Source organism: Oryzias latipes, chromosome 16, assembly GCF_002234675.1.
Source record: "Oryzias latipes chromosome 16, ASM223467v1".
Lineage (NCBI taxonomy): Eukaryota > Metazoa > Chordata > Actinopteri > Beloniformes > Adrianichthyidae > Oryzias > Oryzias latipes.
The window spans coordinates 5,439,477-5,465,476 of NC_019874.2; the positions used below are offsets into that span (position 1 = coordinate 5,439,477).

Below are 26,000 nucleotides of genomic sequence, written 5' to 3' on the forward strand. Positions count from 1 at the left end.
CCACTGGCTGCCTGTGCATTTTAGAGTTCACTTTAAGATTCTTTTACTTGTTTTTAAATCTTTACATGATCTTGCCCCACTGTACCTCTCTGAACTTCTCTCTCCTTACTCGCCAGCCCGGTGACTCAGATCAGCTGATCAGCTGCTTCTGAAGGTACCGAGGTCCAGACTGCAAAGCTAGAGCTAGATCAGATCAAAGGGAGCCAAAAACGTTAAAAAAAATAATGAATAGAAATGTCTGAAAGTTAGGATTTTAAAGAATGTATGTGTACAGTGGTGAAGAAGTAAGTATTCTCCTACAAAAAAGCAACAGTTCTATCCCTCATGCAGTATTTCCGTAAGAAGCTCTTCTATCCTGTGGCTGCGGAGCAGCGGTCGACCCCTGATCATAATATTGCATTTTCAATTCCCGCCTTGCACGCCCATGTGTTGAGGTGTCCTTGGGCAAGACACTGAACCCCACCTTGTCCATGGTGGAAGGTTGGTGCCAGTGATCTGCAGCAGAGCCGCCATCAGTATGTGACTGTGTCAAAGGGGACTGTGACTGTAAAGCAGTACCACAGTCTGAGACCTATCTGGCCCAAAGGTTAAGGGAAATGTCCATCTTGTCCACCGCTGAGAACTCCAACACTTGGCAGAGGAGCTGGTGCATCTGCAGCTGACCATCTCTCCCCTTAAGCAACTTCAAAATACTATAGTATTGTATATAGTGTATATATATATATTCTATAGAGTCCAACCACTAAAAGGACAGAGTTGATTTTTAGTTTGTCCCCTTTTTGTCTGTTTGATTAATTTTTAGTTAATTTGTTTTTGTTTTTCAATTCATTCCATTTTTGGGGTTGATCATATTTTTTCGGTCATTTTATTTTATCTAATTTACTTTAGTTTTATTTCAGTTTATAATAAGTTAATCCTGTTTTTTTTTTAAAAAAATCGTATTTACTTTTAGGTTCATCCACCTTTTTTTTAGTTCATCTAATTTTTTCTCCCTTTTTCTCCAGTTGTGTTTTAGTTCAGTTTGTCCCCTTTTTTCTTAAATCCCATTTATGTACTACGATAATAAAAACAGTATATTATAGATGTAAAACCTCCTTATTGTTTCTACATACGTGAGGAAAAAATTATTCTTTTTGCCCCTTTCTGATCAGTTTGATCTTTATTTTATTAGTTTAGTTTTATGTTGTTTATGCACAGCATTTGTTCCCCATGTTTGAAAACATTCTCTGAAAGATTTATGATGTCAATCTTTGTCTTGTAATGTTCAATGAGTTCAATGTTTTTGTATTGTAATTGTTCAATTAAAAGAAAATGAAATAAACCTTTTTGAAAGGGGTGGAAAATCAGTTTAGGTTTTTATTTTATATTACTTTACATTATACTATATCATATTGTGTTGTGTTGTATTGTACTACTTTACTTTACTTTACTTTACTTTAATTTTATTTTCCAACACGAACTCTGGAGGAAGAACTGTGTTTTTAACTGAATTGCGCCCCCTGCTGGCCAAGCGGCACGTGCACCGTACGTACAGACGTTTCCGCTGACGTCAGTGCGCACGGCTAACCAGGCTGCAGCTGTCACACAACAACAACAACAACAACGAGACGAAGCGGAACCGGAGCTGGCGGTTCTGACAGCGCCTGCCCCCCGTCGGAACCCGAACGATGCCTCTCTGAAAGTGACACCGACCCGCGCTCCTTTGTCCTCCGTGCTGAAAACCGGTTTGTCGTCGCTGGTGACGCCGGAGAATCGGCCTCAGGGAGCGGGTCGACTCGGCTGCTGCTTCTGGGTTAGTGGGCCTTACGGGGTCGGAACCGGTGGTTTGTCTGTCGTTCGTGTGGTTCCCCACCGTGTGGGCCGGATAGCATGCAGGCCAACGGGGCCGCCCAGAACCGGGAGTCTGACGTGTCGTGCAGAAACGGCGCTCCGAACGGGGAATCGTCCTCCAGCGGAGCGGCTCACTCCAACGGACCTCTGCCCGCCGTCAACAACGGCGGCTCCGCCGTCAACAACGGCGCCGCGTCGGAGGGCGCCGCGGGCGCCAGGAAGAAGAAGCACCTGTCTCAGTCCGAGGAGGACGTCATCCGGCTCATCGGGCAGCATCTGCACGACCTTGGGCTGAAGTAAGTACCGGCGCGGAGGAGCAGCGCAGCCTCCCGCCGCAGGTCTGAGCGCTGACGGGGGAAGGTCGGAGTCCTCCTGTCCGAACCAGAACCAGCGGCCCGAACTAGCCACTGAACACCCGGCAGAACCAAACACGCTGGATGTGGATGGTGACACTTTTTAGTGTCGATGTAGAAAAACAACAATAAACAAAACACAATCAGAAAGTGTCTCTGCTCTGGTTCTGAACCCGTCCAAGTTGTTTCCCCCAGTTTATTTTTGTGTTTTAAACTGGGATTAGAAAATTATATTTATATCAGGGAAATTACAAATACAAACATATTTATTTCAAATTAAATACCCACTTCATTAAAAATGTGTTTAAAAATTGGTGTTTTTCTCAAGCTTTTGTAGCTTATTTCACTTAATGGAGCACATTTGTATGGAAAATCAAGCTTAAATGAGCTTTTCTGCATATCTCTTTTTTTCAAATTGTTGTGAATCAGGAGCAGTTGATACATTTGAACAGTGGCGGTTCTACCCTGAATTACTCCCCGGGCGAGACCCTCCCCAGGCGCCCCCCCCCCCCCATAGTCACAACAGAACTTTGTTTGTCTTTGTCAACTGACATGTTATATTGTCATTGAAATTAAGAAGTGGATACAAAAGATGTCAGAATTCTGAACAGCATTATAATAGTTATCAGAACACAAAAATAAAAGACCATAAGCATGGCAAAAATACAGTTAGCTAAGAAATATTAAATCAATATTAAATAAATAATATAAAATAAATATTTTAAAAACATTTATGAATTGGAAATTTAAATTGTCATGTTCTATATCGATCTCTACTTCAGAGAAGAAAAATTAGCTCATATTTTCCGTCTTCAATCCTTTGATTGGAAAATTTTCAGTTATGACCTGTTGAATTATGTTTTGTCCCCATAGATTTGCAGTAAATGGTAAATATTCATTTTTAAAACTACCTTCAGATTTATGGAAATTCTATTGGCTAAAAATATAATCCCACATTTGTAAAACAAATAAAAAATAAACTTCATATGCAGGCTCAAAATTAACCCCTAAATCCCCAGTTAAATGTCAAAAAAACATTGGGAAAACGTTTAGGCTGCCACAAACGATTATTAAATTTAAGACCAATCTCAAATTATTTGCCCCATTAGCATCTTATGGCAGCAGCAGCATGCTGTGTAACCATCACAGCTTTTTTAACATTATGAACTAGTATACAACAGCAAAACCCAACAAAACCGTTGTGTTACAGCAGAGCAGACAGACACATGAATCATAACTAATGTTACAAGTTAAGGCAGAGCAAATTTTTAAGAATAAAATCCAAAAAAAAAAAAAAAAATGACGCTATTTGCAACATTTGGGCCTACTTCAGTGTTGGTCATCGACCAAAATAAAGTTTTCATCGGCAACGTTGTTGTAGGGCAGGTAGCATTAGAATTTAGAAAAGACATGCATCAAGCTGTGAGGACTTACCCTTTTCTTTATCTCTTTTCTCCTCTTCTTCTTTTCTTTTCTTTCTAAATTGGGCACCAGATGGCTTTGACCTTTTTTTCTCCATATTTTAGATGTTTTTGGCGTTTGTTTGGCATAAATGTCCTCACGTCACGAAGAAGACATCAAGTCCGTCGACTGAACCAACTGTCACCTTAGTGACAGCATTGTTTTGTGTTGCCATTTTTTTATTTGGGCATTTCACACAAAATTAACCCAAAAAGCAGAATATATTTTCTATACCTTTATTAAAGTGTAGGTTATAGAATGTCACCTTATGACTGACTTATAAAAAGGTTTGATGAAGTAGATTCAAACCCCCGCCCTTGTCCCCACCTAGCCACTTAATTTGGAAGCGTCCCACAATTGAACCGATTCCCCGCAGCCCCCCCCCCCCCCCCTTTCTTCACACATTTCCAGCAGGAGCGCGTGCAGCTATAGCCAGGGGCGCTGATTCGCTACATGACGGCGCAGTCGCAGTTTTTACTTTTATTTTTTTCATCAAGCCCGCGACCGTCGCCTCCCCTGAAAGATGAGCCCGCCAGGTTTTGCGCATGCGCAAACGCGGTGGCGCTCCGTGCTCCCCCCGCGCCCCCTCCCTTCTTCTTCACACACATTTGTGTCTACTTCTCAAAGACAGGAGAGCGCACAGCTGCGGGGCGAGGGCGGCGGCGCGGCCAGGTTCAGGCTGTTACAAACTCACAAACTGTGACATAAGTAAACCAATAGTGGTGCATATAATATTTTACAAGGGCTGAGCCGCCGGTGCCGCCCCCCTTCAGTTTTCCGCCCCAGGCCACCGCCCGGACGGCCCGTGCCTAGAACCGCTACTACATTTGAAAACGCTTGGAGCCACAAGCTCCCTGCTCTGCTCCATTCTGATGCATCCACTTGCAGACAAACAAATATGTCTTTGTTTTCCTCGTCTGAGCTGGAATCTGGATCAATACTGTACGGCTGGAAAGCTGCAATATTGGTCACCATTTTTGTTGCACAGCTAATGTTAGCTTAGGGTGGTGAGGGGCTGTAAGCTTACGGGAGAGCACATAAACAAAGGGTTAATGGGAAATGAGGGAAGGCTCACTACATGCCAATTACATGCCAATGGTCACGCCCACAAACTATGTATTAGAAAACAACATATTGTTTTATATTTTGTCTAAAAACAACATCATCATAATTTAAAGACCACTGAACAATTTTACAGTGGATCAAAAGAGAATCAGAGTTGGACTTAAAAGAAGAGACTTTTTTGTATTTGTGCAGTCCCTGCTTTTGTCCACTGGGAGTGAGGTTCTGCCTCAGTCAGAGTTCCTCTGTTCCTATAGTCACCTGTTGGGGGTAACCCTCACCTGTGTCTGCGTTTGCAGTCAGACCGTGGACCTACTGATGAAGGAATCAGGCTGCCGCCTGGAGCATGCCTCTGCCACCAAGTTTCGGAACCACGTTCTGGATGGAGAGTGGGACAAGGTGAGTGAGCGTTCCCTCAACTTGCCAAAAAAAATCTTCCAGCGATCAGCCGCTTGACAACCACTTACTTTCTGACAAGCCTAAATCAGTAATATAATATCAATAAAATAATATCAACAAAGAAACTAACTCCGAGAAGGTAACTATAACTATCGTGTTTTTGGTCATAGTTAGACTTTTTAATATGGGACTCAACTTTCTGCTGCAACCTGCCCCCCAGTGTTCTTTGGAGGAACTGCACTAGCTGTGCTTACATGGACAAAAGTAATTGGAATGAACGCTTGATCAGAACAAAAATGCGTCATGTAAAGACGCCGTTCGGAATACTCTGCCCCGATCAGACTCGTTTGGATCAGAATTTCTTTTCCTATTGAGGTAGGTGTGTTATGCTGATGGTCTATCCGATCGTGGTGCATTTAAACAGTTTATTCATATAGTGGGTCACTACTGCGTTGGCTTTGCGTCATGCATAGACGGTCTGGCGCTCCAGTGGAGAATTTGGAGCGCAAACTGGACCGGTCGCCTGCTCCACGCGAGCAAAACATGTCTCTGAGAAGAGCAGGTGGACTCGGAGCTTTGTGTTCGCGGGCAGGGGAGGGCGCTGTGTTACATCCCGCCGCTCTGCGTGAGCGAGCTGCCGAACTGAGGAGACCCTTGTCTCCCGGGAGTACCGTGTCTCCGAGCAGCGGGGCACCTCTGGGACGGTGTGTGAGCTAACGGAGGCGCCTTTTGAATGGAGAAATGCTGCACAGTCCTGAGAAACCGTGTGAACAGTCATTTGAATTTAATTGAATTTCAATTGAATTGGAAACATGAACATGAATTCATGTTCCCAATCGTGTCCAGAAATATAAAAAGGCTGATGTTATTCCTGACATATGTTCAGTCAAGATGCAGACTTCGGCATTGGCCGCATGGATTTTGATAGCATCCACGGCTAAATGTGGTTGTTGGCAGGTATTAGCCTAATCCTAAGCCTTAATAATAATGACAGCAATGAAAAAATCACGTTTAGATCATCTCACTCTATTGTGCAGGTTTCTTTGTTTACAACAGAACTCAATATTTCTTCTTCTATGGTAGTTTCCAGTTTTTCAGAGAGTTCTGCGCATGCTGATTTGTTGATTTGCTGATTTGATTTGTTCCGACCGAAAGTGTGGCGCGTGTAAATGTTTGTTACTATCGGATTACGTTTTTCGTAATGCGATCTAATGCGATCTTTGATCTGATCAAAGATATTATGCACATGTAACCGCGGCTACTGTTTGGTACTAACTGGTGTGCATAACATTTGGGAATGGAAGGTGGGGGATCGATTATAAGTCATTAAAGTTTTTCTGGAGTTGCATCATTAAATAAAAATTGCGCGAGACTTAGTTCTTATCATTTGAACTTGCTTCTAACCCACATTTAAATGAAAAAAAATGGCAGTCAATTCAAAACCATGGATTCTGAATTTCACAAAAAATATTTTTTAGTATCTATTTCTTTGTATTTAATTAATTCTATGGAAGCGCATTGCATTCAATTAAAAAAAAAATCTTGTTTATGAAGAAGAACAAAACACAGGTGATCTTTTTTCAAATCTTTTCTGTAATTTTTGTTATTTGTTTTTTTTAAGAACCAGAAAAGCAAAGAATCTCAAACTAACTAACCTCATCAGGTCATAAGAACTTTAAGATGAGCTGCAACTACAAGTAGAGAAGCCACAACATGTCCTTGTCATAGACGTGAACCCTTTTATTTACGTGTTCTTCACGACATCACCAGTCTGTTTTGTTCTTCCTGCTCACTTCATCCATAAACATTTTAGAGAAAAACCTTGGATGTAGTTCCATTGACCAGGAAGAACTGTTTATTTTTGTCTGAGGTGATGCAGAAAACGAGTTCCAGCCGGAGTTTTGTCTTGATATCAAGCTGCAGATGCAGGCAGGGACCGTCAATAAATACAAGCAAACACCTCAGACAAACAATAGCAGTTTCTCAGAAACTCACCCTAAATAATCTAAAAAACATGACAAAAATTCCTTATTGATGAAACAAACTTCACAGAAATCCCCCATATCATTACTCTTTCTCTGAGTAATGCAAGTTTTGACGTGTCCTTATCTCCTCGCTTTAAGACTACAGCTGTTGTAGTCCCACATTTAAATAACCGTTACAAAATATGACAGTCAATACAAACCATGGATTCTGCATTTCACAAAAAATCTTTTTTAATATCTATTTCTTTGTGTTTAATAAATTCTATGGAAGCGTAAATAAAACTACAACTGGGTTTAAGTGTGGGTTTTTGACCAAATGTGTTTAGTTGTTTAGCTGTTTAACTGTGTTTTGCCGAGTTATTTTGTCCTACTATGTTTAATTCTTTCTGCACCATGAGGGAGGGAGAGTATGACGAGGTTATTTAGCAGCCCTAGTGCAGTAAACTGTTGCATTAACTAAAGTGAAAGTCAGAGTCATGTTAAACAATTTAACAATAAATTTTAAAAGTCCACACTGCATCATTCATTTCAATGCTATAAAAATGAAAATATTAGCAGCCTCAAACTTAGACATATGAGAGTTCAAGAAGTACAAAAATGAATATGGAAAAACATTTAATGGAATTTGAAATTTTATTTATATATAAATATATATATATATAAAAACGCCCCTCTCACACTCATGACAGGGCAATTCCTACCACAACAATCACAGACACCAATGAACTGGTTTACACTTCAGCAGCAGTGATTCTTGAGATCCTTGGCTATAAGAGCAACCATGGAAGGAAACAATACCCACCATGGAAGCAATGGTTAGAGGCCAAAATAAAGGAAGCTCAGAGGGATGTGAGTAAGCTGACAGAGGCTCAAAGAGGTACAATGAGAAAGCAAGTACCTAAGAGATACCGCCAGATGCCCATACCTGAAGCACTGGAAACTGCCAAACAAAGACTCCTAGCTTTGAGCAGCTGCCTAAAGAGGTACACAAGAGACAATGAAGCCAGACGGATAAACAGGCTCTTCCCAACTCAACCTGCAAAAGTGTACGCTCAGTGGCAGGGTCAGAACAGCCGAGCAGACCCACCAAGGCTGGAAACTGAACAGTCCTGGAAAAGTATATGGGAGAAAGAGACAGCACATAACAGCAATGCCCAGTGGCTGGTCTCTCTGAGAAAAGAACATAGCAACCTCCCTGAACAGAATCCAGTAACCATCACAGTTGCAGATATCCAAGAAAGAGTCTCAGGTATGAAGAACTGGACAGCACCGGGCCCTGACATGATACAGGCCTACTGGCTAAAGAAGCTTACCGCACTCCACGAGCGCCTGGCAGCACAAATGAACCAGCTGCTAAGGGATGGGACTCACCCCGATGGCTAACGGAAGGGCGAACGATCCTGATCCAGAAGGATCCCTCAAAGGGTGCAGTCCCATCCAACTACCGGCCAATAACCTGTCTGTCCACAACATGGAAGCTCATGTCAGGCATCATTGCAACCAAGATAAATAGGCACATGGGTCAATTCATGAGCAACACACAGAAGGGCATTGGTAGAGACTTCAGAGGAGCCAAACACCAACTCCTGGTTGACAGAACAGTCAAGCCCAGCAATCGAAGAAGACCAAATTAATGTAGAACACGGTATAATATTTGTAATCCTGTCAGATGTTTATATGTAGGTGTCCCTTTAGTGAATGCCAGAAAGAAGCAAAAGACTGTAGATTTTAGGTTTAAATGACTTCCTTCAAAATGTCATGACCTGTAACACATCAAAGCAGATAAATCAAAGTAAACTAAAGTTTATAGAAAAGCCTGAAGGTTTAAACATTAACTCTATCAAACAAATGAAGAGCTGACAGCAGATACAGATGTGAATTGGTCAGCTATGTTGAATTGCTGTTAGCTTTCTGGACCAAATTCCCATTTTTTTAGTGTGGGCCACCTGTGTGCCCCGTAAAGATTTGCCCTGTAGACTGTCCATACCCACCCATAAGGGCAGTTGTGTCTAAGGCATTTAAATGTAACAAAGTAGATCTTTACATTTACCTAGTACTAAAGAAAAATTAAAAGTGCAGCTTAATGCTCATATTTAAAACCATAAATAGTGTTTTGTTGTGGTACCCATTTGTGCTTGCAAGTTTGTTGTGGGTTTGTGTTTTGCTCTGGATTGTGTGTGAAGCAGAACTGGTTGTGTTGAGCTCTGCTCTTGCCCTCTGCAGGCTGACAGTGACCTGAACGAGCTGAAGGCGTTGATGCATTCTCCGAGTGCCGTTGTGGTGAGTGTGTTTGGGTTAAAGCATTGTTGAGCAGCTGCTGTCATTACTAACAGATTAGTGCCCAGATACAGAATGTGTGCACATGCACCTTTGTAACTCCATCTGTTTTCTCTAGAACTGATCTTTAGGACGTTGGATTGGCCTGAATGAAAGCACATGGCCACATTTTGAGAAGCATGATTTGGTTTCCCACAGATTTACCTGCTGCTGCCTCCAAATTCCTTTTGCTCTGTCCACACAGAGAATGAAGTTTCTGCTCCTGCAGCAGAAGTACCTGGAGTTTCTGGAAGACGGGAAAGTCCTGGAAGCTCTGCAGGTGCTGCGAGCCGAGCTGACGCCTCTGAAGTTTAACACTGAACGCATCCACATCCTGAGCGGGTCAGTCCACAGAAATGGAGGCCACTTGTTGTTTCACACAACAGATAAAAGCAGTAAACTCAGAGGAGGAAACCGTTTTAATTTCAAAATTAAACATGTAAAATCATGACAGAATCTAGTTTAAAATCTCAAATGTACACTAAGATCCCTCGTAAAAAAGTGTGGAATTGGCTGCAGAAGCAGTTAGTTGTTTAGTATTTGAAAGTGATAAACCAAGAAAGCTGACTGAATTAAAAACAGGAGTAAAAATCCATTTTTCATTGAGGAATTGCTGAGAATACCGTTGCTAACAAAGCAGTGGTGAGTTTGGAGTCTGCATGAACAGAAACTAAGATCACCACGACATTAAACAAAGTGGACAAGAACACTGTCAGCTTTGTGGAACTACTCTAAAAATCTGTTGACCACCAGCTCATTTGGTAAACGTAAAGATTGTCCACCAGTCTTCAACCTGTTAGCCAGGTTACCCCCTGGGTAAAGTGTGAGCAAAACAAAGAAGAAAAGACTTCAACCATTTATGCATCAAGCTGTGTCAGTTACCAGCTGCTTTTCAGACGTGCTAAAAATAGATGCACACAAGCCGGTTTCTTGTGTTCATTCATACTCATGTCGTTGCAAACAGTCCAACTTTTTTTCCCCTTCTGCTAGGAATGTTTTTATGTGGGACAAAGATAATTTTGCATGTTTAACAGATGCAATTAACAAGTATCTCTGATCCTGGACTGTGGACCCTAGCAAAGAGAGATTGTGTGTTTGTCAGGTTTTCATTTTCAGGTCAAAATCTGTGTAAATATTCTTTTGGTACCAGAGAATGGCAGATTTGTCTTACTGAACAACGTTGTATCAGGTGATCTCACACTCAGGGATCTCCCCGATCACAAGTATGACTGTCTCAGTGCAACATGAACATAAAAACAAGAAGTTCTGAATTTTTTTGGCACACTGGAATAACGATTCTTATGAAACTAAATGTCCAGAAAAGATGACAATCTGTATCTCAGTGTCGTAATTGTAATTAATGTCAAAGGAGGCAAAGATGGTCTGAAAGATCAGTTTTGATTTTATTTTTACTATACTTTGGGGGTGTAATCCTGCTGGACTGACCAGAGCTCTGTTCTTGTTGAAGGGACAAAGACAGAAAGTAAGGTGTAAATTAAGGTGTATCTAAAATGTTTATCAGCTTAAAAAGCTCTAAGGAATGCGTGACAGTAAGATGGTTAGAGGTTTGGTCTCTACCAAATCATGGATCAACTGAAAGTTGTTTAAAAACAGCCTGAATAACAGGATAGGACAAAAATATAAAACTTTTACCGGCGCTCAAATGTGCACAAACTCCATCGGCAAGATCATCACTTCTTAGAAAGGTCTGGATGAATGAGGGGGCTTCTCACAGTGAGACTAATGTGTCTGTGTATTGTGTAGGTACCTGATGTGCAGCCATGCAGAAGACCTGCGGGCCAAAGCTGAGTGGGAGGGGAAAGGTTTGGCGTCCAGAACCAAACTGCTGGACCGTCTGCAGAGTGAGTGCAGTCTGTCAAACCCAGCCCCCTTCCAGCCTTTTGCATCTTTTCGTAAGCATTATTCGCTCATGACCACATCTATACCTCTGTCTTCCAACTTTAATTCAGTTTATTTACTAAAGCCACGCATTCGTATGGTTGGCCTGGACGGGGTTGCTGATTTGGGTTGTCTGGGCCGGTGGAGGGTTGTACAGAGGAGTCTTAAGGGGAGCAAGGTTTGCAGTTCTCTTAAGGCTCCTGCAGCCACCTTAAATGACGTCATGAAAATGGAACATATGATTGTCATGTGTGTGGTCGGTACATTGGGCAGTACTTGTAAGGGTAACGTAAGCTACACACACTTGTGACGTTGGTAAAGTCTTATGAACAGGGAGCCTGTGCAGCAGCATTCATCACTGCTGTGCACTAGATTCGAGTTTTCTGAGCTCATCTCCATCTGCTGTCCCTCTGAATAACATTTACGCACCAAACAATGCAAGGCACGTATCCAACTGTAGCTGTCATGTGAGAACAGCCTGGAAACGTTTAGGAGTTCCAAACCTCCAGACAGAATTTTAAATCTCACTGCTCAAATCAAGTAAGAAACGTTCAGTAACACTTGATATTAAGATTCCTTAACAAGCTCAGCAGACACTCGCTCATATTCAAAGTAAAGTCAAAGTAAACTTTATTGTCAATCTCCATAATTCCATTTCTCTTCAAACTCCAGTCTAAACGGGGAATCTAACTTCAAATTACAGAATAAAATAGAATAAAGAAATAAAGTGATGACTAAAAATGAGAAAAAAATAAAGTGATGACTAAAAATGAGAAAAAAATAAAGTGACTGTAGTATTGTCCTTCATTTTTTACAGCACCAGTGAACTGGTGGAAGGTGCAGTTCATTGCTGATGAGGTAGAATGACGTGTGCGTGTCAGAGTTCAGCAGAGCAGGGGGGCAACGGGGCAACAAGTGGGGAAGGGGGGCAGGGCCGGGAGAGAGTTCAGCTTACTGACAGCCTGGTGGAGAAAACTGTCTTTGAGTCTGCTGGTCCTGGCCTGAAGACTGCGTAGTCTCCTCCCGGATGGCAGCAGACTGAAGGAGCTGTGGGATGGATGGGTGGGTGGGGTCATCTGCAATGCAGAGGGCTTTTTGGGTGAGACGGGTGCTGTAGATGTCCTGGAGGGAGGGGAGGGGGGCACCGATGATCCTCTCAGCTGCCCATTTCTCCAGCTGTTATCTCACCGGCAACAGTGTCAAAAACACAGGGTCATTATTACAACGTTTTAATTTCGTCGTGGCAAATGTAGTTTTGCCCCGTAGTCGTAGGGGTTAGGGACCAGACACCCGGGAATCCGCAAACATGGAGTAAATATATATTCAGTCTGAATTCAGCCAAGTGAACCTGGACCCTGGCCCGGGACCAGCAACCGCTCTCTGACCCATTTTAAGAGGTGTTCTCGGTTCGTTTCCAACCAGACTGAGCTTCGGTTTGCTCTGAGTTTCCTCAGTCTGAATACAATCCATTCTCCGAGCGGAACAACTGAACCAAAATGGTCACCGTGGCCAGTGTTCATGGCTACATTCTTACATGTAAGCAAAGTAAGAAAGAAGCAAAAAGGAGCCGCCGACAAATGTAAAGCAAAGATTGTCATTTTCTTAGACAGAAAAAAGGGTTTCAACTGTTCATTTGTTAGAACTTTTATTTTTCTACACCTGAAAACGCTTCTTACATGCTTTTCTGCCCAGCACTGCTGTGACGTCATCCTAAAAACAACCTTGTAGTTTCTCAACAGAACTCTTTTAAATACAATGCCATAACACCACAACGATGAGACACAGCAACTCATTGAAATACGATCAGATGAATGCAGGCTCGTTAAAACAACTGAATGTGATCCACATTGTTTCTCACTGTTTTCCCGATAATATATGACATAAACACTAATCAGTGTACCTTCTCAGCTCTTCCTGCCGGTAACCGCCCTGCAGGATGACTAAACCGTACCAAAAAAAAGCAAGTAAAAGGGGTTGCACCTAATGTTGAAGTTTGAATCAGTGAATTATCCCATCAAGGACTGCAAAGCGCAGGACTTCTATAACTTCTGCCTCTAGTTGCACTGCCCTGCCCTTGTAATTCCTGGCCAATGACTGAAGGGACCTTAAGTCAGGAGTTTTGTAAAAAAGCAGTGGTCGGGGACAGGAAAGTTTGCTTTACGGCAGTCTGAATACGGGCCAAACATAAGGTTCAGGACTCGATTGGGACCAAATTAAGCAGACTGGGTACAGACAAAAGGATTTTCTGAATACACCCTAAGATGCATTTGCTCTGGTCTTCAACCCTCTACGGGCCTGGACAACCCGAAAGCCTGTACATGGGCCGACCCATGCGGGAGTGTGTGACTAAGGCTTTAATAGAAAGACCTTCCAATAAAACAGACTCACTGTGGGGTAGGGGATTCATCTTCTGTATGGTGAAAATCTATCCAGTTAGTCAGCAGTACATAAGGGTCACATGTTGAGTTATCTGCTAAACTCTGTGTATGTGCAGCGTACCTGCCACCGTCAGTGATGTTGCCTCCACGTCGCTTGCACACGCTGCTGAAGCAGGCTGTGGAGCTGCAGAGAGAGCACTGCCTGTACCATAACACTAAGCTGGACGGAGGGCTGGATGGAGGGCTGGACTCGGTGTCACTGCTGCTGGACCACAGCTGCAGTCGGTGAGGAGCGCCTTTGGGTTTCTTCAGATTCAGAGGCTTTCAAGGTCTAGTTTCCTCTGACTTCTTATGCCTTCTGACCCAGCGGGTTTAATACTGAACCAAAAATTGTCCATTAGCCGTTTCAGCACTAGTTTGTGGTTCTAAACTGGATTTTAACAAGTACCAGAGCTCTTTTGGGTCTAAAACACTGTTCACAAACTTTGGCCCTCTGAACATTGATGGTTTGGGACAGTGAATGTGGCCCAATACCAGGCATCACTCACACCAACATTAAAATGATCACAAATGCCTTTGCATGTGTATAGCTACTCTGAAAATCAATGGTAAGTTGAGCCTCACACTGTAGTTGATCCCAGCTAAATAATTTATAAACTGAATTTGAATATTTTCCTTTAATACAAAACAGTTCTTTCTGCCTGTTAATGAACAGACATCTGAGGGAGTCGGGACAAGTTTAGGAGAACAAGAACAGTACATTAAAGGATTTTTACGAGTTTGGCCGGAACACTTTCCATTTTTCCTTTCTTGAAAGATGTGATCAGCTGCGTGAACACTGGTTAGATCCCGTAATGTTGGTCTGTTATCTGGAAGCACAGAGTCTGACCAACTAAGAACTGACTTGGAATCAGCTGATTTTTGTTGTACTAGTAGTATGTAAGAGGCCCTTAGTCCAGTCAGTCATCAGTCCTAACTTTGCTTTGTGATCCACCACTCACTTCAATCAGGTGTAATAATAATAATCTGACTTGAAAAAAACAATATTCCTGGTAGTAGACAGTTTGTAGATTATTATTCCGGTCTTTTCAATTTTTGAGATTCATCCAGCTCCCTCTTAAGTCTTCATGCACACAGGTTTGTGTGCATGTTCAGAGCAGTTGTCTAACGTGTCTTTTCTGCTTTGAACATATTTTGAATTTTTCTGTTGAAACCATTGTAACCTCATGCCATTGTGTATGTAGGAAACAGTTTCCCTGCTACACGCAGCAGATTCTGACAGAACACTGCAATGAAGTCTGGTTCTGCAAGTTCTCCAACAATGGCACAAAGCTGGCCACAGGCTCCAAAGATACTACAGTCATTGTGTGGCAGGTCAACATGGTAAGTGATCCCTAACTGACTTTCCCAAATTTGAGGGTAAAATGTCTGTGTAGCTTATGGCTCTGTGCTCTCACAGGAAACACAGCAGCTGAAGCAAATCAGGACTCTGGAGGGCCATGCCTACGGTGTGTCCTACCTGACATGGAGTCCTGACGACACCTACCTTATTGCCTGTGGGCCTGATGACTGCTCAGAGCTGTGGCTATGGAACGTACAGGTGCATTTTAGCACACTTTCTGTTTCTCCTGATTTCCACTTCAATTTAAGCTTTAGTCACATGCATACATACAGGGGTTGACCCGTATGGGTGCTGCGGGTTTCTTAGATTGCTTGGGCCCAAGCAGGGTCATAGACCAGAGCGGCTGGACCTTAAAGGGTGCGCAGGTGAGTCTTACAGCTCCCTTGAGGCTTGTCCGGCCACCTTAAAGGGTGTCATTAAAATGGATTGGACCATTTTGGGCGCCTGGTAAATGTATTGTGACGTCAGGATAATGGAAGTTGCAGGCACTGACGTATGTACGTGGTTTAGGGGGAAATTACAGAAAAGGTGATCTACTCAAATATAACTAATTCCTGTACAATCCACCTGTGCAGAAGCTTTAAGTCTTAGCTATACCTGCCCTGTGGGCTGTCTGTGGGCAAAAAATGGGCAAACCTGTATAGGGCACGCAAGTGGCCCGCAGGAAATATCTAGGTCAAGACCGCTCGGTGAGCCCATAGAGTTAAAATATTAGTACACATTTTTGTTTTACAGGCAACAGGTCACAGTGAGCACTAATACGACACATAAGGGTTAAGTAGGTGAGACACATGTGTGTCCCAGATTTTTCATTTTTTTTCAATCCCCCCCCGAATCCTGTGGGCGGAACAAGGAGCCTGTTAGTTAGGATAAGTGTGGGCTCCTTGCGTGTAGCCTGACTGTTAGAAATTAGGAAATTACCCAATCAGTGTTGTTTGCGTGAGCATCCTGCGGGATTCTTATGGGCTCTCAAGTTTCACCTACACACCCTGTGCATGCAGCATTTGCACGGTTAGTATGGAGCCAGTACGCGCAACTTACCAACAACTAGAGTCTGGCTCCAAGGCATTCTACAACAGCATCACCTGTACGTCACAAGTGGGTTCAACTTATATTTGCCTTAAAAAAACGTCTCAATATATTTCCCACACGCACAACAAAAGTATGTTCTGTTATTATGATGTCCGTTAAGGTGGCCACACGATTCTCAAGGGATCGTGTGGATCGTTTCAGCCGCTCCTCTCCACAACCATCTACGGGCCCAGACAACGCAAAAACCTGCAGCACCCGTACGGGTCAACCCCTGTCCGAGTGCATGTGACTAGGGCTTTAGAACAGACATGGAACTGTCTTCAAGCAGTGTATAATGAAAACAATGCAAGACAGGGAGTTTATTAAATGGTACTTCCCTTGTTGTAAATGAGGCAAAGAAGCTGAAAAAGTGTTTCAAATGAAACTAAGTGCAATCTGCAGCGGTCTGAAAGAGAAATGCTGATGGCCTATAAAAGTTGTTCAGTTCCATGCAGCCTTTGTGTGTGTTTTTCCTTTGGTAGACGGGGGAGTTAAGAACAAAGATGAGCCAATCCCATGAGGACAGCCTGACCTGCGTAGCCTGGAACCCTGATGGCAAACGCTTCGTCACCGGTGGGCAGAGAGGCCAGTTCTACCAGTGTGTGAGTGTTCCAGAGCAGCACGCACACTAGCTCACATCGCTCACTAGCTCACTGTTGGTTCGTGTTCAAATGAGTTCTTCATAGTTCAGCCCTCACAGGGAAAGTGAATGTTAAACCTTTTTTTGGACATTTCTGTGTGTTGATTTCCTCAGAACCTTAGTAGTTCAAGACTTTAGAAAAATAGTTTGTTGACCACAGAAATGCAAAACAATTAAAGTATTTAAACAATGTGTTACTTTGAAGCTTCGTCTAACACAGGGGTGGGCAATTATTTTGACTGGCGGGCCACATAGGGTTCTAAAATTGGATAGAAGGGCCGGACCAGAGCATTTTAGAGTTTTTAGGTTAAAAATTTGGCTCAATTTAGAGCCAATTGCCCCAAGGGCTTGATTTACCTCATGTAAAACTTAGAGAAATGCTGCGTTCATGTGGAGTTTCAACAATAGGAAGAAGGAAAAACAACAAATCTTCAAACACCACATAGACGCTAGAGCAGAGTCCCCAAACTTTTTCTTGTGAGGCCACAAGAACTCTATTTCTTTAAACTTCTTTTATCTTTCTTTTATTGTAAAGCCCTATAATAAAGTTTTAATAAGTCATGATCCTTTTAATAAAATAAATAACACTATGAAATAAAAAGAGACCAAATAACTCAAAGACAAAAAGTCAAGAAAATATACTCTCCCTCTTCCGGCTTGTCCCATCAGGGGTCGCCACACCGAAACAACCTCTCTTTCGAGGACGAGTCGCATGGTTAACCTGGCATCGTTTTATGCCGGATGCCCTTCCCGACCCAACCCTCTCAATTTAACCGGGCTTGGGACCAGCACAGAAGCAGAGAAGGGAATAGTGAGCAGCCCAGATTCCAACCCTAGTTTCACGGACGGAAAGCGCCGCAAACCAGCACGAGCTAAACTGGCTCCGCAGGAAAAAACATACTGATCCAATAAAAAGAAAAACCAATAAATAGTGGATCCTCTCCCGTCATTTTCCCACTGAGACTTTGAGGGCTGCAGCTCCTCAAAGTCTCACAGTTTGCACCAAAACTGAGCTGCTGTGTCCTACACGTCTGTTTCTCATTCAGTAATAATGAAAAAAGCAAATTTCTACGACTTCTGCTGCAGCTAAGCATATATCTGTGTTACCTTTTCAGCAGTACAGAGTTCCTCATTTATTGCAGGAGTTACATTCTAAAAATAACCATGATCGGTGAAATCCACAGTCTGATTACAGATGTTTATGGCAGTAAAACTCCTCATTACCACTTTCTACACTTTTCTCACACAGACATGAACATTTTCATCCTTGTCTCCTGTTTAAATTCTCAAACCTTCACAGACCTGGACCTAATTTGTCCAGGATCTTAGAATGAAAACAAAGATCTGATCGATCACAGATTTCTGTAGATCTGAAGAGCTCCGCGTTTCTCTACTGGAGACCCGGCACGGAGGACATTGATGGACAGGGTCTCCAGCCAATCAGGACACAGAACAGGGTGCGCTGTTTTTAAAAAAGCAGCATAATGGCTCTAAAAAGGGCCGTAGTTTGCCCACCCCTGTTCTAACAACATGGAAAAATAACTTCTGCCTTATTTGGTTGTTTCAGCTAAGTACAAATCCTTGGTTAGCATAAGTCTATTAGAACAGGAGACAGAAATACAGAGCCTGATGTCAGGACCATGATGCTGGATCCTTAATTCTGTCACTGCCAGGATCTTGATGGAAACCTGCTGGACTCCTGGGAGGGAGTTCGAGTGCAGTGTTTGGGTTGTCTGAGCGATGGCCGGACCGTTCTCGCATCCGACACTCACCAGCGCATCCGAGGGTACAACTTCGAGGACCTGACCGACAGAAATATGTGAGTTCTCTTCACCCTGGAGTCAGGTTGCACCAACTCACAAACGTCTTATGGTAAAGTTAGCCAGCACATTTAACCAAGATTTTTACAAAACTATGTAGAAAGGTCCAGCTCAACCTCAGGGTCTCACTCTGTCAAATGATGGACTTTTGCTCACTCTTAATCACTGGATGTGATTAGTAATGTAAATGGACAAGTACGAGGCAAATTCAATAGAGGACAATCTTTGGGCATCAGTCATTTTCACATCTAGTTTCTAAAGATTTGTGAAGGTTATAAAAAATTTTATGGATCAACCCTGGCAGAGAAAACACCTGAAAAGGTCATACAGCAGCAGAACTTGTTTTCTTTTAAACAGAATATTGATGCGTCAGACAAATACAGAATTTTGTCGGCGTTATCAGGCTTAAGAAAACCTTTTGTGACTGCAGTCAAAGCACCTGAACAGTTGCTTGATGGAATTATCCATCAAGCAAAAACACCGTGTTGGTTCTTACTGTGCTGATTTGATGCACCTTTTTTTTTCAGAGTGCAGGAAGACCATCCCATCATGTCCTTCACTATTTCCAAGACTGGGAGCTTAGCTCTCCTCAACGTTGCAACTCAGGTGAGCACCTTCTATACAATCTCCCCCTTGTACCAGGCACAGAGGCAGCACAGCTGATGGTCCTGTCTGCAGGGAGTCCATCTGTGGGACCTGCAGGACAGGGTGCTGGTGAGGAAGTACCAGGGAGTGACTCAGGGCTTCTATACCATCCATTCCTGCTTTGGAGGGCACAATGAAGACTTCATAGCGAGTGGCAGTGAAGGCAAGACAACAGCACGTTTAGTTTCTACTGTGTTCAGTTATGAGTTTCAATTAAGCGCACAGGAAGAAGAGCAGCTTGGAACTGTGGTTCCAGCCTGTGCACGTGTGTGTGTTGTGTGTTTGAATGGATGTTTGTGCATTTGTGTGCACATGTGTATGTACAGTTGTGCTGATAAGTTTACTTACAATGGAAAAAACGATTTCTTTGTCATTTTTTATAGAATAAGAATGACCTCACAAAACTTTGTTTCCACTCATAGTGAATGGTTGGGTAAATCCATTTATTGTCAAAAAAAATTATGTTTACCCTTTTTAAATCATAATGACAACAGAAACTTCCCAAATATTCCAGGTTAGAAGTTTCCATACCCTGATGACGTTCTTCTGAAAACATGAACTCAAGCTGATATTAAAGGATTAGAACGGTAGCTAAAGGAAAACTAAACAGCCGTCAAAAAATCTTTTGGAAAAGGTAAGTGAACTGTACAAAACAGGAGAAAGAAACAAGAAGATATCCAATGAACTGATAACGCCAGTAAGCAGTGGACAAACTTTGATGAAGAAGTGGAACATGAGTCCTTTCCTGTCCTGTCCTTTCCTTTTCTTTCCTTTCTGGATCATGGCTCAGGATCCAGAAATGTCAGTGCAGCAGTGGGTGAAGGATGCCCAGAAACTCTGAGACCGCATGTGCACATACACTGATTACAAACAAACGAGTCTCTGGTGAGGATAGTTACCTTTAGGTGTCATTCAAATCCTTTTGTATCGCCTTGTGTTCATGTTTTCAGAAGAAAGTCGTCAGGGTGAGTAAACTTTTGAACCTGGTCGTATTGGACATTTCTGTTGTCATTATGATTTAAAAAGGGTAAACAGAATTTTTGGACAATAATTGGCTTCACCCAATCACTATGAGTGGAAACAAAGTTTTTCATATTCTATGAAAAATGACCAAGAAATCCTTTCTTCCAGGGTAAGTAAACTTATGAGCACATCTGTATGCGTGTGGGTGTTTACAAGTGGAGCCACTAGGTTTTTCTTGTAGCGACGCAGCAGCCGGTAAGCTGTGTGTCTCTTGGCAGACCATAAAGTTTACATCTGGCATCGCCGCAGCGAACTTCCCATCGCAGAGCTGACCGGCCACACTCGCACCGTCAACTGTGTGAGCTGGAACCCCATCCTGCCCGGTCTGCTGGCCAGCGCCTCTGATGACGGCACCGTCAGAATCTGGGGCCCCGCCCCCTTCCTGGATGTGGAGGAGGTGGAGGGCTTCGGCAATGCGAGCGTGAACATCAGTGAGTGCAGTCGGAGTGAGTGTGTTTGTAGAGGTGAGCAGGTCACTGCAGGTCGTTTCCCAGACTCCAGTATTTTGTTTGGTTCTGGTCCAAAATTTGCTTGTTTTGTTGGATGTAAAGAGATGGATTCAAAGAGATGTTGGCCATGGACATGACGATAGAAAAAAAAAAAGCAAGCACAAGAGGGCGCAATCCTGTGTCTTAGTGCTCCAGCCTGAATTTCCAGGTAAATGCATTGAGGTGTCAGTGTGAGCATCTTTTAGCAAATTAAGACAAATCAAACATTAACATTACTATCTTGACTTTCATAGCAGACCAGCTATGACTCCAAACAAATAACAGCCAACATCAGAGGCTAAAATCTCTGACTTCTACAGAAAAATAAACAGCTATTACTCAGTCATTCTATTTGTCAGAATAACCAGTCTTGCTCTACTACCCTTTTTTAACTAAACCCTTGATAATCCTCATTAATTCATCACATTTATTTCAAGTTGTTCAAGTTATAAACAAGCCGATTCGATGCCTTCCTGGTTGTCCCATGAAACGACAGATTTAGTTTAGCCTGTGTTTAAGTTTCATTTCATCCAATGTGATCATATTGTTCCCAAGTGAATCTCTGACGTTTTCCAGACCAAAACAACAACCTGTGTTTTATCTGAATTTCGGAAAAGAACATTTGTTGGTTGGACAGCTTCAGCTAGTGATGAGGGGGAAACAAACAAAGAAAGAAAGAAAGAAAGAAAGAAAGAAAGAAAGAGGTACTTGGGGTAACCAAACTCACATGCTATTTATGAGAAACGATTCCTTCCCAGTGTGAATTTAAAAAGTATTCTATATATTTAGGTAATACTTTGTTTTACGTTCCGTCTCTGAACCAATTATGAACGTTCTTTGTCGTGTGAGCATGATCACCCTCTCATATGAGTCAGTAGAAATGCTAAGCAATAGATATATGATATGTTGGCAGCTTTTCTGCCAGCAGAGCAAAGCCATGTCATAAATCAACTCTCTTTCCAACAGCATTTTTTCGTCTGCTCCCAGTTCACAGTTTGAATAAAGAAATATTAAGAAATGCTATCTTAAGATGAACTTTCTTCATACATGTCCTCCATTATGAGAAAAAGCCACAAGAACATGTAAAAAAAGCAACAACACAAACACAGTTTTCATCAGAGTGGGCCTTCAAGGTTTAATATTTTTTTGTTGAAAGAGACGATGCAGCCTGGCTCCTGCTTTATCCTATCAATACTGAAATGATGGTTCTGTTGACCATCTATGATGATAGATCCTTTGTTAATTGCAAATCTTCTCTGTTAGTTCCTGCACTGTGTGAACATCTGCTCACTGGGTTTCCATGGAGACATCATTCATTCCTTCTAACATTTGTGTTTGGCTCTGATGCTTGAAGTGAACGTTCTGAATACGCTTCTTTCTGCCTACCCAGACTGCTGCAGTATGGACAGCTGATGACCCCCCCCCCACCCCCCACACACACACCCACCCACCACCTCTGCCCCGCCCGCATGGAGGCTGTGGAGAGACTCTGGTAATCTGCTGATTGGACAACTGCTCGGCTTCAGCGTGCGACAGAGATGACTGTGTTCGGCTGGTGAAGCTGACCCACCCTCCTGTTGTCAGAACCCTGCAGGACCAACCCCCCCCCCTTATTTATTCTTATTTGGTATTTATTGACCTGTGTTGGCTGACAGAACCAGCCCAGTACTGTGTTCTCGGTTTATTTGTTCCCTGACTGCTTCCTGAAGATTGTCTGCATCTTGTTGGCCGTCTGATGAACCGTCAGAATCATGGGGGGGGGGGGGGGGGGGGGGGGGGGGGGGGGGGTCACCTTTTTTTTTTAATGCTGAAAAGATTTGCAGCTTTTAACCCTCAACCCTCTACTCTCCTTTACCAGATGGGGAGGGGGGTGTTTGTGATCTCTGTTAGAAGTGTTTTAGCTGCAGAATTCACTGACAGTTTCAGACCCCCCCCCCATAAGAGGAGAGGGGGCAGTTTGCAGGGACCATGTGGATGATGCATGTTAAACCCCCCCCTCTCTCTCACGCTCCCCCACCCCCCACCCCAGGCGCTTTAGACCCATTTTCTGCCTTCAAGAAACTCTGCGTTTTGATTGGCTGTTTTGGAAAGCTGTGTCTTCTCAATAAAGTTTTGGAGCTAACCTGAACCGCATGCTGCGTTCAATGCACCGGGAACATGAGTCCCTCAGAAGATGCTCCAACACACACACAGGTTCAACTCTGTGCTGCTGCCTGCAGGAAGGGGGGGCTATGCGGACACACTCCCAGCAACCTTGAGGAAGATGTGAAGTTCATCATGACCATCCGAGGATGGAGCTGCAGCTCCTCCATTCCTACCCCGTCTCTGACGTGGTCGAAACCATGTTTGGGAAGTGTCCAGATGTGCCACGAAGAGGCTTCAGTCAATGATCTCCTGGAGCCTCACATAGCGGACAGCCGCCATGAAAACGGTCATTTCATTTGAGTGAAAAGTTCATGTGTGTCATTTTTGTTTCAATTCAGACTCCGTGTACTAAAAAGTTTAACCCTTGTGCTATCTTAGATGACCCCACCCTTACATTGACGTGTTCTCCCTACCATGACAAAGGTGGATAAAGGTGGAAAGATTTCATGTAATCCATGGACACCAGTGAAGATCATAAATCATTGAAGAAAAAAGGTTCAGAGCACTGTCTAGTGGGTCTAGATGACCCATCTCCCAATGGTAAAGTGCCTAGGATAGCACAAGGGTTAAGGTTCAGAATCAGAATCTCCGTCTGGGTTAGCTCCACACTTGGACCAGAATTCTTGGATCTCCTGATTCTTGCCTCAGAATCCAAAGTTCTCATGAACTGATGGAGGACATTTGAGCCCACACATCAAACCGCCACATCTGTGTCTGACTCAATCGTCTGTTAGTTTTAGTGCGGATGGAACAGACTCCCACCTTCCAGAAACTCCCTGTTCTGTCCCAGTTCACAGAATATTTGTCTAACAGTTTTGGATGTTTTTTTGTCAAAAAAGAGATGGGCTTTGGGTATTTTGGGCGGCGGGTCACTCCTGGCAAGGTTCTAAACTGTTCCAGGTTGTCCCCATGTGTGGAAAGTGGCTCTCACTGCAGCTCTGTGTGACCTTTTCAGAATCCAGCACGTCAGTGACTTGGTTTCTGTTCTGGGGTTTCTCTAATGACAATCTTGAACCCTTGTGCTATCCTAGGCACTTTACCATTGGGAGTTGGGTCATCTAGACCCACTAGACAGTGCACTGAACCTTTTTTCTTCAATGATTTGTGAACTTCACTGGTGTCCATGGATTACATGAAATCTTTCCACTTTTGTCATGGTAGGGAGAACACGTCAATGTAAGGGTGGGGTCATCTAAGATAGCACAAGGGTTAACCCTTGTGCTATCTTAGATGACAAAGTTGGACAAAGGTGGAAAGATTTCATGTAATCCATGGACTAGGGTGAGGTTCACAAAGCATTGAAGAAAAAAGGTTCAGCGCACTGTCTAGTGGGTCTAGATGACCCAACTCCCAATGGTAAAGTGCCTAGGATAGCACAAGGGTTACAGGTGTTTTTAGAGAATTTGGCAGTACAGCCAGCCAGCATCACAGCCGTAGATCAAGTGTAACCACATCAGCCCAGGATCTCCACATCCAGCATGTTCACCTCCAAGATCGCCTGAGACCAGCCACTCGAACAGCCGCTGGCACAAACTGCCAGAAACCATCTAGGGGAAGCTCATCAGCATGCTCGTCGTCCTCACGGGGGTCTCGACCCGACTCCTGTCATGTCTGACTTGAGTGTTTTCTTCACAGATATTTGAATCCTGGTTAACGCTATTCAGGGCAGAGAGCAGAGAACGTGTGTGAACGGTTTTCCGTTGTCAGTGTTGTGGATCAAGTGGCCCACGGTGGCGGTGGAGTTATGGTATGGGCAGACAGAAGTTAGTTATGGCATTGTGAATGTACAAAGTTACAGTGAAGAGATCCTGACACCCATTGTTGAGCCATACATCCAAGAATGCAGAAGCATGATAATGCATGACCCCATTTGCAAAGATCTGTAGACAATTCTTGGAGGCTGGTAACATCCCATCATACTGACCGGACATTGAGCATGTTTGGGATGTTCTGGATGCGGGCATACTAATATCCAGAAACTTCACAAAGCCATTGAAGAGGAGTGGACCAACATTACACAGGTCACAAACGACAACTCTGTTGACCCTTGTGCTATCTTAGATGACCCCAACCTTACATTGACGTGTTCTTCCTACCATGACAAAGTTGGATAAAGGTGGAAAGATTTCATTTAATCCATGGACACCAGTGAAGATCACAAATCTGAAAAAAAAACGTTCAGATGACCCTACTCCCAATATTAAAGTGCCTAGGACAGCACAAGGGTTACGGAGATGTGTAGCACTACATGAGGCAAATGGTGGTCGCACCAGACACTGACCGGTTTTCTGAGTCTCCAGAGCATAGGTTAACCCTTTCTATCCTAGGCACTTTACCATTGGGAGTTGGGTCATCTAGACCCACTAGACAGTGCTCTGAACCTTTTTTCTTCAATGATTTGTGAACTTCACTGGTGTCCATGGATTACATGAAATCTTTCCACCTTTGTCATGGTAGGGAGAACACGTCAATGTAAGGGTGGGGTCATCTAAGATAACACAAGGGTTAATGGAACTAAACAGGACATCTCAGATTGGCCATTCATTGTGACCCCTGTGCAAAAATCAAGCCGTCTAATCAGCATCTTTAATGCCACACCCGGAATTTGTCAGCAAAGGACAAGTGCTCACCGTCACAGATTTGTGATCAATATTTGAGGAAAATGGTTATTTTGTGTTTGTAGAAAATGTTTCAGATCTTTGAGTTCATTTCTTGACAAATTGGAGCAAAATCAAAAGTGTTAAGTTTATGTTTTTGCTAAGTGTGAGTAAAAACATGTTGCATTTATTCTTGTTGTCTGACAGTTATGAAATAAAGTTTTTGGATTTATTCATTGCAACTTACTGAAATGATGCAAACTGTGAAATTTGATACATTTATAAGCATTTGACTTTTTTTACATGATAAACATGCGGCTCATCTATAATCCTGAAAACCTTGTCTGTCTGCTAGAACATAGTCTTTAGAGCAACAAAGTTTGCTAAATAAAACTTAATTTTTTTGTCTTTTAGTTTCTCTTTACTGCGGATATTTTTTGGGTTAAAAAAGGAAATCCTTTTAAAGGTCCTTATGACACAGCAGAC

General features: G+C 43.1%; 1 protein-coding gene across 4 annotated transcripts; it reads left to right on the forward strand.

Annotated features, from left to right (window-relative positions):
• Positions 1-1,539: 1,539 nt before the first annotated feature.
• On the forward strand, positions 1,540-22,525 carry LOC101164206 (WD repeat-containing protein 26). 4 transcript variants are annotated; one of them, XM_023964316.1, is made up of 14 exons: positions 1,541-2,126; positions 5,006-5,105; positions 9,314-9,370; positions 9,612-9,748; positions 11,171-11,319; positions 13,800-13,968; positions 14,928-15,066; positions 15,143-15,283; positions 16,639-16,758; positions 18,470-18,615; positions 19,144-19,222; positions 19,295-19,424; positions 20,503-20,715; positions 22,163-22,525. In XM_023964316.1, exons 1-14 carry the CDS (start codon positions 1,870-1,872, stop codon positions 22,183-22,185), a joined length of 1,860 nt encoding a protein of 619 aa, XP_023820084.1. In that variant the 5' UTR covers positions 1,541-1,869; the 3' UTR covers positions 22,186-22,525. The 4 variants fall into 4 exon arrangements, with proteins under 4 accessions (XP_023820081.1, XP_023820084.1, XP_023820083.1 ...); XM_023964315.1 differs by having other exon boundaries at positions 20,503-20,748; positions 22,163-22,186; XM_023964313.1 differs by lacking the exon at positions 22,163-22,525 and having other exon boundaries at positions 1,540-2,126; positions 20,503-21,475.
• Positions 22,526-26,000: the final 3,475 nt, after the last annotated feature.